The sequence below is a fragment of the Gymnodraco acuticeps genome, unplaced genomic scaffold, assembly GCF_902827175.1.
Source record: "Gymnodraco acuticeps unplaced genomic scaffold, fGymAcu1.1, whole genome shotgun sequence".
Taxonomy (NCBI): Eukaryota; Metazoa; Chordata; class Actinopteri; order Perciformes; family Bathydraconidae; genus Gymnodraco; species Gymnodraco acuticeps.
Window position 1 is genome coordinate 2,572,627 of NW_022989983.1, and position 13,259 is coordinate 2,585,885.

Below are 13,259 nucleotides of genomic sequence, written 5' to 3' on the forward strand. Positions count from 1 at the left end.
CGCATAAGCCATAATAATAATAACCGCTCTCATATGTCTCTGGTTAGCTAGATTGCTATTTTTACCAAAGAAACAAACGTTACATTCTAGCTACAAGGAGACGAGGGCACTAATTGTGTCAGTTGAGGAGCGAAGACCTCCCTTTCAATCATCATTTACTTTTGATTTATTATATTATTTAAAATGTCATCATACATTTGAGTGGCCTATAATCATTATATTTAGCTTTTGCTAAAGCTAGCATTCTGTTCCCTATTTTGAATTGAAGGGCTTTCAGGGTCTTTGGCTTCCTATCGTGAGAATTTCCCGTATTTGGCTAATCGTGTAATAGCTCAATTGTTATCCTAAAATAAGACAGGTTTGTTTAAATTAAACAACATGTTTCTGTTATTCCAAAAATCAGATACCAAGAACCATTGGACCACCGGATAGCTCAGTGGTCAGAGCTGGCGGCCCTCATGCTGTGTCGCTGCCAAACACGTGGGGGCGACCCCTGAACCCGCAAAAAACATGAAATATTCTCTCTTTTTGAAAAAAATCCTAAATGTCAGCTCAGAGCTGCTGTACCGCGTTTGGCTCTGACAGCAGGTCGTACACACAGACTTCCCTCAGAGATCCGACACGTGTGTTCTGCTGAAACATATCTGAGATGCATTTTGCTCCTGCCCGTTTTGTGATTTACAAACAAGCAACAGTGCTTTAAAGTCACTTCTGTGATTTACTGGAAGCCATTGTAGGGATTAAAGGTATACTTTACAATGATCAACCGGCTCTGTTACACCACAGATTCTTTGATGGTCTTTTTTTAAGAAGGCCTGTAAAAAACCATTGCAGTGAACTTGAAAGCATAAAAGGAGCTTTTTTTTAAAACATGTTTTGACATTAAAGCTCTGAGTTTGAGATGTGGGAAATGTGATTTAGCTTTGACATGTTTTATACAAGCGGCCGAGATGGGTTTTCTCCGCAGGGTGGCTGGTGTCTCCCTTAGGGATAAGGTGAGAAGTTCGGTCATCAGGGAGGGACTCGGAGTTGAGCCGCTCCTCCTTCGCGTCGAAAGGAGCCAGTTGAGGTGGTTCGGGCACCTAGTTAGGATGCCACCTGGGCGCCTCCCTAGGGAGGTGTTCCAGGCACGTCCAGCTGGGAAGAGACCAAGGGGTAGACCTAGGACCAGGTGGAGGGATTATATCTCTTCGCTGGCCTGGGAGCGCCTTGGGATCCCCCAGTCAGAGCTGGTTGATGTCGCCAGGGAAAAGAAAGTTTGGGGCTCTCTGCTGGAACTGCTACCCCCGCGACCCGACCACGGATAAGCGGGAGAAGATGGATGGATGGATGGATGGATGTTTTTTAATATCAATATTGTCCTCTGCTTATAGCCATTTTGCAGCAGGAATAAAAGCAATCTTAAGTCTCAACTCGCTATATGTCATTTTTATATTCTACCATAACGTTGACAGCGTAACATATAGTTACTAATGACCACATTTATAATTGGCTGTGTGCGCTAATAAATATTCGTGTTGTTTGTGATGATTGAGAAATAACCTCATTCAAAGGATTCAGACTAGAATGTATTCAGAATTTCACTTTAGGATCGTAAGGGGCATTTTTATACAAACACCATTTCTGAAATTATTCTTTGTACTCAGATGAATGTCGAAAGCTATGCTCGTAATTAAGGCAACATACAATAACACAATGGCAGATGATTAGAAAGTTAAAGAAATAGATACAGAAAATAACAAAAGTTCAGTTAAGAATATGATATTGTTTGTTTAACCTTAACACCTAAATAAATGAATTAATAATACCTGTTCAGAGGTGACCGGCTTTGTATTAGTAATTGTAACACTTTCAAACCCACCAATTTAATTAACGTCTTGTTGTGCATTGTGTGCTGACTTGGAGCCCACTGAAAATCAATACCACAGAAAGAAATGCTTCAATCCCATCTCCCTTTGTCTTCTTTTAGGTCAGCAAGAGCTAAAGTATTGATATTTCTTTATTGCTGTGGCAGCGGAGACGCTCACACTGGAACTTGTTTCAAGTAAAACACATCACTCTTTAAATGTCACATTCTGAATTGTGTGAGAAATAACAGCTGGGGTGTTAAAGGTGAAACCTGCACATTGAGATATTAAGCACTGGTCAGACGTGAATAGCGGCATGAATCATTTTTACATCATCCCGACAGGTAGACGTCAGAAACACCATCACAGCTGGCGGTAGGGTCATTTTAACAATGTTCAATGTCAGCTGAGAATGTAGAGAAAACCACACATTCAACAGGTCAGACAACAGCGCCTGACAGTGGCTCTATTTCCCTCGCTGCACCTTGTTCAATTTTCAATTTCTACCTTCAGGCTGTGGGTTCAAAGCGTCAGCACAAAAGAAAGATGGCAGTAGTCCTCCCACTCTTCTATCTTCTTTTATTCCAGAATGCATTTTTTCTTTCTGACAATTTATGTAAAAAGCCTCGAAAGACTGATTCCCCTCTGTGTTAAAACTTTCTCTGCTTTTCTTCTCAGATCCGCTCAGACCAGGACAAAGCTTCCGGCATCCGCTACAGCATCACGGGAGCAGGCGCTGATCAGCCCCCCAGTGGGATCTACAACATAGACCCCATCAGCGGCAACATGTTCGTCACCCAACCCCTGGACCGAGAGGAGAGAGCGTCCTTCCATGTAAGGAAGAACGAGCACGTCTCGTCTGTTTCTCTTTCCACTCTAGCTCCATTAACGTCCATCTCATTATCATCTCCTCATTACCCCTGTGGAAATGTGCCGCCTCGCCGTTTCTCTTCCCCTGTCTTACCTTTTATTCTAACGCTAATGTTGCCTGCTGAAAATAGACCCTGTCAGAGCGCATTCAGAGAGCAGTGCCCCCTTCACACCGGCACCTCCAGGCTCTGATTGATGCCCGAGCCAGCAGTGAATGCCTTGACAAAACACACAGCCACTTCAGCTGGCATTTATATTGAGGTTTAACTGTGCAGGGAGCGCAGGATTGATAGAACAGAGGGAAGAAGAGACAGATCCAAGGTGGAGTGCAGGAAAACTGTTGTCTTTGTTCTCACCATCAGAGCTAATGAGCAGCTGCAGCTTCAAGTGTGAGCGAACATGTGCTGAATGCTGATTGATACATGATGTGTTTATACTTTATTGGTGAATAGGGCAAAGATTTCAACTCCAAGATAGCACCATGAAACTTTTCCAGTTGATTACTTTAACACAAAAGCAATAACAGTTAGTATTACTTTGATGCATGTTTAAATATGCATATGAGGCAGTCTCTTATATATGTAGGGAGGCCTGTGGTGCAGTGGGTTGTGAGGAGGTCACAGGTTCAAACCCCACTGCAGTCAGTATGTCCTTGTGTCCCTGAGACACTTCACCCCAAATTGCTCCTGTGGAGATTGCCCACAATATTGAGTATGTAAGTCGCTTTGGATAAAAGCGTCTAACAAGTGACATGTAATGTAATGTAATGTAATGTAATGTGCTGATTTGCATGCATTTCTGGAACAAATAATATGAACATGGATAAAGTCAGGTTTAATTGAGATATTAGTCAAATATTTTTACCATGGGGAATTTTGGATTCTCTTTGTATCATTACATGAATAAGAAATACTGCCACAGAATTGTAAAAAAGATCCTTGTGTTTTTTAATTGTAATATAAATAAGGCAATGCAGGATAAATGAACAACCCATTCTGTGACAATCTTTAGACTAAAGATAGAAATGAAACTGGAAAGTTTGATGTCTACTGAAGTGGAGATTTCAGGCTCAAAGTATGATAAAAATACACAATAAACATTTAAAAAAATTGCCTTTAAAGACGTGTACTGTAAAATGACAGTCATTACAGATGAAAAGGGTAAACAATCTATAATTAATAGATATCACAAGACATTTCCCTGGTTGATTATATAAATAAGACAATTTATGTTGTTTTCTGAAATGTTCTATTCGTAAAGGAGGCATTATCTAATGTTGCCTTTTTGAGAATTAGGAACAAATCTTAAGATCGGTAATATCCAAAGTAAGTCAAATAAACACCTCAATGTAAATATGCTACGTTTATCCTATGGAAGCTCAATAGCCCACTATTGTCAAACTCTCAAATATAACCTGCCTGAATACAGCATGTTTTCCCTGCAGTGTCTCTCAGGACAGGACGATGGGGTCTCTCTGTTCTCCTCACTTTCTGTTTGTGCTCCCCACTTTCCTGTTCCCCGTTTCACTTCACCACCCTCACATGTCGTTCTTTTGCTCTTTGCAGCTGTGCTGTTCAAAGGTGTAGGCTGACAGCTGTACACTTAGCAGAGCATATACCCTGTAGGACTTCCCACCACACACACACACACACACACACACACACACACACACACACACACACACACACACACACACACACACACACACACACACACATACACATTCATACACTCACACACAGGAATTAGGCTGGGGGTTTGAATTCAGGACCAGCCCCTCTGGAACCTGGGGTTAAACAGCTCTGTGAACGTGTGAATTAAAGATTCAGACCACATGAGACTTGTGTTAACGCTGGAGCCATTGGTTCATAAACACACATGACGGGTTTCAGTTAATATCAGCAAAGACTAACACCTCCACTCGAGGAGAGCGCTGGTGTCAGACTCACAGCACCGCGTGCCTGTCAGCATGATAGATGGCTGCGCTGCTGATAGAGCTAATTCAAAAGCACGCTGCTGTCTCGGAGGAAGAATAGAATAAAGAAGAGTGGATCTCTGTCAGCGCACTCTCTGAGCACTATGCACACATTATAAACACCAATGCACACGTGAGGGACGTGCGACGACTATAAGAAAACACAAAGCCTCAGATGATTGGCTTCTTGATTGGTTTGTCCCGTACTTGTGTGTGTCTGTGTTCCAGTTAGTTTCAGATGAGCCTCTTGTTGCCCTTCTCGTTACCTTACAGGCTTTGGTTGCTGCTCCATGTTTGTCCTCTCACAGTCCCGCTCTAACTCTCAACCACCCAATTGGGATCAATAAAGCAGCTCAGCTATTGGTCCCTGGGAAAGGACAGCCTCTCCATAAACAGTTCTTTTTTGACACTGCCTGTAGTTAAAACAGCATGTTAGGTTGAGGGCACTTCAAGTTGAATGTGGCTTCTATTCAGACTCCGTGGACCCGTGCTGCTTGTGATGGGATGTATGATTTGCTGTTGGAGAATGCAGCCAGAGTTTGACCCAGGGGAAATTTAGTCCATTGCTTACTTTCTTTCAACTTAACAGGAAGTTCCCACTGCTGCTCTCTCACAGGCCAAACTTTGCTTGTTAGTTGTGGGTTCAAGTGAAAAGAGAGACGAGGCTGCTGTTTTTGACAGACTAGCACCATGGGGAGGCGCTCTGCGAGGTTAGGGGAGTGGGCGTTCGCCTGAGCCTCTGTTTTGTCAGACGGATCTGCCGTGAGTCAGCCGGGCAAGAGGAGAATTGAGCAAATATGAGGAATCTGTGATTTTTTGTTTGTGTGAATGCATATTCTTTAGTTTCTAGTGAGGGTGTTTATATCTGTCTTACACAGATGATACCTATCAGTTTGGTGGAAGTTGTTCCCCTGGATAACTATTTCTTAAAATATATTTAATTTGTCATCCAGATTTATTATACTTAAATTGTTCTATGTTTCCGTTTGTGTGGGTAGTTTATGCTTAATAAGTTATATTGACTTAATTTTACTTAATGGACATCATTATATTTAAAACTATTGAGCCAGTATAGCGCAGACCGCAGGCAATCAGTTACATAAAAAAATGATTGGTAAAATCATATTGATTATTTAATTTAATTATAAATCAAGATTATAGCTTCATTTGAACTTCACTACTAACATGCTGATATTTAGCAGACATATTGTTCACCATGTTATACTTATGTCAGCCTCTAAGCATAACAACATTTGTTTATTACCATTCAAAATGAAGCACAGCTGAGGGTGATGGTAATGTCATTAGTCTTTCAGATATGTGCCCATAAAATCTAAATATTGGACAAATTGAGATTCAAATGTAAAGTGTCAGGGGAATCAACTTTACCTGCTGGTGTTAAAGGAAACAAATATCATGAAATTCATAAGGATGTACTTTATGATCTTAAATGTTCTTAGAATCAGTCTAAATGTTTTAACAACCCATTAGATGTGGGCTATGCAACTGATAGACATTGCCTCTAGAGAGCCTCACTGCCATCTTAATAAAATATAGACAAACAAATCGTTATAGTGTCCTTTCTGGTACCCCTTTAATGGGTGTATCGTTACACATAAGTACGTATACATTGGCATAAGCACCAATAGCTACTATATTTGAGCAGAAATAAAACTGCCTTATACAGTATAAAATCCTCCAGGACTTCTGGAAGTACCATGTGTGGTTATATATTGGGTAAGGGGACCAATGGGCCGAATACAAACTGTATTTCTCCTCTGTGGTCAGTCCAGTCATACTAAAGCTCACCCTGCAGAATACTGATGTTAGCTCACACACACACATAATGCAGTCTGCGACACGCACACACCCCTCCAGGCCCTTAGATCACATTTCCATTTCCTCCATCGAGCACACAGATATACATACACAGACTCCAGTGCACACACTCACAGGAAGACACACACAGACACGCAAATATAGAGATATGTACACATGTAGAAATTCGAAAAAGCAACTAGGGACACACAAATCCACGGGCAGAAAAGACAAAACACACAATCATTATTACATAGTCACACACACACTGAGGCAGCCCCACATTTCACAATCACAGACCCCTCACTGTGCACTATTCGCAGCTGAGGAAACAGATTGGGCTTGTTTGTCCTCTCCATGTTTGTTTGTTGTGCTCCAGCCAATGGAAAACTAGCATCTTGAGGATCATTAAGTGGCTAAAGAGGGCCTTTTTGATTGGCTGTGTGCATCTCCACCCGGAGCGTATCCTCATGCTTTGTCAATGTCTGTGTTAATATGCGTAAACATATGTCTGAATAGGTGTTTGGATGTGTGTGTGAATGCTCCAGCGGGCCGTGTTAGGGTATGTTTTGAAACATCCTTGACAGGCAGTCACAAAAGCCGACATGATTAGTTGTGTTTCGGGGAAGGCAGGTGCCTCCATTCAATCCTTCATGTCAGCCCACAATACATCACGACTTCTTGCAAATAGGCTGGCAGGCAGATCCTCCTCTGCTGGTGTGCTGTGGCAGACAACATATTTTGCTGCCAGTTTGTCAATTTTAGCTAGAATGGGAGCCCTACTCCCCTAAACAAGCCATGCTATGATTGAATACAATTTTTTTTCGCAGGGGATATAGATTTCTTTGCAATTGAAAAAGGTAATGTAAGTTGCAGTGAACAGGGCCCAGTTTGGTTCCAGGGCTATTACAAAGCTTTGCGTTATGTTAGGTATCATTAGTGGAGATTGGTGGGGAGTGGAGGGTGTGTAACGGCAGCGCTGGAGATTAAGACGTCCCACTGTAGATGATGATTGCTTTTGTCAGTCCTCCCTGTTGAAGCCCCCACACCCCCTCGTTGTGCGTTCATCTTTCATTTACTTGCACAAGGCTCAGTCACCCTCCTCCTGTTCTTCCCATCTCATTCGCCTTTTTCCCATGCGCCGCTCTTATTTCCTCCATTCTCTCCCTCTTTGCTCTGTCTATTCTCTCACACTGTGAATTGTCAAGGAACAGATCATCAGTAAGGGACATCCATCCAAATGGCTGGCTTTGTCAAAACAAACCGGAGACAAACATTCCCTCAGCACAAAAAGAAGTCACAGCTTGAGCTCAGGCCTCTGGCTGTGCTAACAACAAAATAGGTGTTGTTGGAGCGTCTGGAACATTTCACTATTTTGCCCCTCTCTGTGTTGTTGTGGTCAGTGCCAAAATACCAACAGGATACTTGTGTCCTGTTGGCAAACAAGAAACGCAACATTTGCCAGTTAAATGAAGTTGCCAATGAATAAAGTCAGAGTTTTGTACTGACTGAGTTGGCTTCAGTCCAGACAGACCGCAGAATTTCACATCAATCAAACCAGAAGCCTGTTGTCAGTTGAGCTACACTTGGAATATTTACACAAGCTCATATTCAGTGTTGAATACTAATGAGATGTCTTTGTGTGCATTGATTGACAGCTGCGAGCCCATGCAGTGGACATGAATGGTAACCAGGTGGAGAACCCAATCGATCTGTACATCTATGTCATCGACATGAACGACAACAGACCAGAGTTTCAGAACCAGGTGTACAACGGCTCCGTGGCTGAAGGGTCCAAACCAGGTAAGGGTTACTTCAGCTCTACGTTGTTCTAAGTGTTAGGCTAAGGGGCGGGACATCTCTAAGCGGTTGATGGATCACAACAGAGCCGGCCAGCTAACCAATCAGAGCAGTGTGTTGCAGTGTTGGAGAAGCCTATGACTTAAGATTTTCAACGACATAATTACTCTGTAGCTATGTTAGTTTGACAATAAAGAACCTTGAACCTCGAGACTGGGCTCTGGTTTCAGACAGAGGGTGAAAAGAGGTTCTTCACCATAGGCAGTATGAGAAAAATAAAGAGCTTTTTGAACATTAAAGCATGTCGACATGTCACAGTAGAGACACAAAATACAATTGTGACCTGAAAAACTGCATAATATGTCCTCTTTAACAACTTTCTTGAAAAGGTTGGCGTTTAAATATTTGAGCATATTCGAAAGAACCTGTTGATATCCAAGTCTTTCGTAATCTTTAAAACTAGTGTCCTTCAGACTACACATTTTGGGGTACTGTAAATCACAAACCACTTGGTGTTGCAAGTAAATATCGATTCATGTATCTGTTTTAGGGTAAGGGTTAGCTTCTTCGTTGCAAACAAAGAATCAGAAACCCACAATACTTGGGAAGTGTTTCTGTCATTGTTACCTTTACAAAGGTAAAGAGAAAGAAAGATTGATTTTCCATTGTTGGGCACTGAGTCTGAAAGAATCCAATAAGTAATCCACATTCACATTTCACACTTTCCTTTGGTTTATGACCCTTTAAACGGAGCCAATCGCGACTCCTCGTCAATAGTTTTAAAGAGGTTTTTTATCTTCCTCCCTCTCTTGCTAATCATCTCACGCCTCCTGGCATTTATCTGTATTACTTGTTTTGAGTATCCTGACCCCCATTTTAATAAAAACACTGCCTTGACAAAAGACTTGTGGGGTTTTGTTACATTTAGTTTTTCATTTATCAGATACAGCGTTACCCACAAGCTCAAAAGCACAGCTCGCATTGTTACAAAAGAACAAAGGAACAGGAAAGTCATTTGCTATAGGCAGACAATATGAGCACTTTTTGTTAACAATCTGAATGTCTGAGTCCTAATGGAGCCCATAAAGTACCTATAAATACAAGCCTGCAATCACTTACAATCGTTTCCATTTAAATTGCATAATGGAACAATTCAGATGAATGCACGGAAAATGCAATAATCCATTGGAAGCCGTGCTTAAGACTGATTTATGAACAACTAAAAGGTTTTATTGCTTTGTTTTGAATTACTAAGTCCTGCAAGAAGAAAATGTTTAATATTACTTTAATGCACAGCCTCTTACAGCTTGATGATCCAGTTTACTTCTTTAACTCTACTTTAGTCTCCAATAAGATGCTGTTTTTCTTTTCCTTCCTTCTTTAGAAAACCGATATGTTTCAATCTCTCTTGAATAAACTTGTATTTCTATGTCCAGCCAACATTTGAAGGTTGTGAAAGGGCAGTGAAGTTTTAGGGTTGCCTCATTGGAGGGCGAGTTTGTGAGATATTTGTGTCACAGTATCTCGGCCTGATGCATCATTATCAGATTCTGCGGAGCATGGAGAGATGTAGACCTTCCCGCAGAATCAGAGAACAGCTCTGCGGTCAGTGCGGAGCCGGAGACGAGAGCTGAACGCGCGAGGAGCTTTCATGTCTCGACTGGAAGAACTCTTGTTCTAACAATCAGACCCCCGAGGACCCGTGTTTGTCTTCACGGCGTTCAGATATTGTTCTGTTGCAAAGTCAAATCTCGGGGGGAATGTGTAAACAATATAGGAAAGCGTGTTGTGTGTGTGTATGATGAACAAGTGTGTGTGGTGTGTGTGGGTTGTGTGTGTGTGTGTGTGTGGTGTGTGTGTTGTGTGTGGTGTTGTGTGTGTGTGTGTGTGTGTGTGTGTGTGTGTGTGTATGGATGAACAAGTTGTGTGTGTGTGTGTGTGGTGTGTGTGGTGTGTGTGTGTGTGCGTGTGTGGTGTGTGTGTGTGTGTGTGTGTGTGTGTGTGTGTGTGTGTGTGTGTGTGTGTGTGTGTGTGTGTGTGTGTGTGTCCTCAGTGGAGCGTGGGTCTATATACAGAGCTCCTAATTAGCGAGGGCAACCAGACATTTTCAAAAGTTACTTTCTTCGTTTTTCACTCTGATAATCTCTGCTTAGTTTAAAATGAGAGCATGTGACAACAAAAGTCTTTAATTTAGATTTGCTTTTGAACATAAGGCAATCTGTGTTTCCAATTAAGGTGAAATATGTTTCACTGTGTACTGTTCAATGCCTCTGCTCTTTATTAAGCAATTGCTGCCAAGTGTTTTTTCGTGCAATGCAAAATGTGTTGAGTCAAAAAGCATAATAATAATCCTTATATTTATTATAGCGCTTTATCAAAGACTCTCAAAGCGCTTTACAAATACACATTACACATACAGATCATACATGTAATGGTCATCTACATCTACTACATAGTGTGTGTGGAGCTTCGTTTGGTCTGAATTGATGCATTTAATTAGGGGGAAAAGGCTGAAAGCTGTGGTGGCCTAATTGCCTGTTTAGTCGAAGAAAACAAGAACGAGTGCGATTCATCTTCAGTGTAGGTTCAAGGAGACATTTTATACTTTTCTGGCCCATTTAATCTTTAATTCATCCTCCGCCAGTTAAGTCGTTTACTCACTAATAATGGACCCAGTTTAGACCTCAAGTTAATTGCTACACACTTTTGCGGAAGTTCATTTGTATAATCAGCAGCACCAAGGATTAGGATACACAGCAAACTTTACCATATGTGTTTGAGGAAAATGTACTTTCATAAATATCAATAGTAACTTTGAGGTAGAACTTTAGGTAAAACTATTCGACGCACTTTTCTCTTAACACACCAGAACGTTTGTTACATTGTATCGTAAACCCTAAGGAAAATAATCATACATTTTAAGATTCAATAAAATAAATTAAATGTTATGCTCCTTTCCAGGTTCATATTTGTATTGTGTGCCTCTACTATGACATGTTTAAACCGCTTAGAGATCACGGACAATGTGTTGGAGCACTAGCCAATAGAAGCATGAGTGTTAAATAATGATGTCACTGTGTTACGGATGTAAACAAAGGAGTCCAATCCTTTGTGTGTGGAAGGGATAACAGGGATACTTTTTTGGGTTGTGCATTCCTCATGTTCTTTGGGTATTCTCTCTTTCAATCTTCACTTTATCCTGAAGAACACATTGGCAGCTTTTCCATTTAGTTGTGGCACCTATCCCTGTTCTGACCTACTACAGCAGTCTCCTCGTTGCTTGGATGGTTCTGTGGGATGGAGAGTTGACCGTAGAGATCCCTGAGGTGTCGCTCCCGGTGACACACTCTCTCTCCACCCTGCCGACAGGTGGTGTGTGGTGAAAGCTGTCACAGGATCGCAGCTGACAGGTGCTGCTCGGGGGAAAGGTGTCCAGAGATGCTGCTGGAACATCTCAATTATATCCCACTGTCCACAGCAAGTTCAGACTGTGGTGAAACATCAAAGAATATTATAATGTATATTACCATACATAGTTTTACAACAAAAGACATTGAGTCACATGGTGTTCAAAAATATGTATTGCAACCATTCACTGCATATAAATCAATCGTAAAATATGTTCAGCTCAAACAACATTTCACAAGCTTACGATTATCATGTTATTGTATTATAATAAAAAACTTATTTTAAGTTTTTCACCATAATCAAAACCTGCACTCAATTATAAAACATATTTTCTCAATGTTGTGAAGACAGACCTATCAACAAAATGAAATAAATAGTTAAATAATCTTCATGGAAACACCACATTACTGTTAACTTATACTAGTATATACTTAGTTCCAGTATTGTATTGGAAATGTGAAAGTGCCTACATTAATCCAAGGCTTGTAAATATATCTTAATTCATGTCCTGCTGGCTAGAAGCCAATGCTCCTACTGCATCACACCATTAGTAACTTAATTTAGGCCATACATATCCAAACTGTCTCAGCCGAAAGAAGTATACTTTAAATATGTGTTATTTTATAAAACAGCAGAAAGCCATGTTGTGCATGGTTATTAAATGGAAATCCCTGGCCTTTACGTTTTCTAAATGCAAAGTAAAGAGAGGATGTGTGTAAATCCGCGGCACTATCATCTCCTGTATCTACAGACCTACATATCAAAGGTGCTCGAAGCATTACTACAACACATCTTCTCATCTGGCATTGAGTGAAAGCCGTCAAACAGTGAGACCTACAGGGAGCAGCACTTATCGCCATCACCAGATGTTACGCGGGGAGAGATCCCATCAAGCCATCAGCCAGGATCAGTCTGAGACGGCTCCATTTGTCACTTTCTGCCCCCAGCTCAGCGCCGAATAAACCTGTGACTAATAGAATTGTATTTGTGCAGGTAATCACACGTTACAAAACAGCACATGACGAAAAGAGCTATCTGATCACATTCAGCTCCTCTTAATGAAGAGTAAATGGGATTCAATATGAAATTAGGATTATCCTGAGAAACCTGTTAAATGTGTGCACATGGGGTGTTTTGGTACTCCACATTTAGGATCATAGAAAAACAACTCTACGCCCGTCCGTGGCTCAAGAGTTATAACCAGAACATTAATGAAATTGCCTTTCCAAGGTCAACAAAATGATCTGAATTTCTGTAAAGTCTTCAAGACTGACATAAGAAAGTCTTGCGTTGCATTTTTGTGTCCTCGGATAACATTTTACTCACATGGCGTGACTTCCTCAAAAAGCTCTGCCAGTCTGAGGCTGCAGTGCACTCTGAACACCTGCATCGTGATGTCCTTCCCTCCCCCTTCTCTGTGACTCTGACAGCAAGTTGTTCCCTTTCTCTCTCAAAAAGGCCTCCGTAAAGGAACGAGCAAGATCAAAACCAGCAGCTGAGTGCCTCCTCTCAGAGTTGATCTGCCCTCCCAATGGGGGAGA

General features: G+C 41.4%; 1 protein-coding gene across 1 annotated transcript in view; it reads left to right on the forward strand.

Annotated features, from left to right (window-relative positions):
- The window catches only part of LOC117543764 (cadherin-4-like), a 226,082-nt gene that overhangs the window by 173,014 nt on the left and 39,809 nt on the right, over positions 1-13,259 (forward strand). The window contains 2 exon segments of the mRNA XM_034212320.1: positions 2,526-2,681; positions 8,169-8,313. Coding sequence (XP_034068211.1) covers positions 2,526-2,681; positions 8,169-8,313 — 301 coding nt within the window.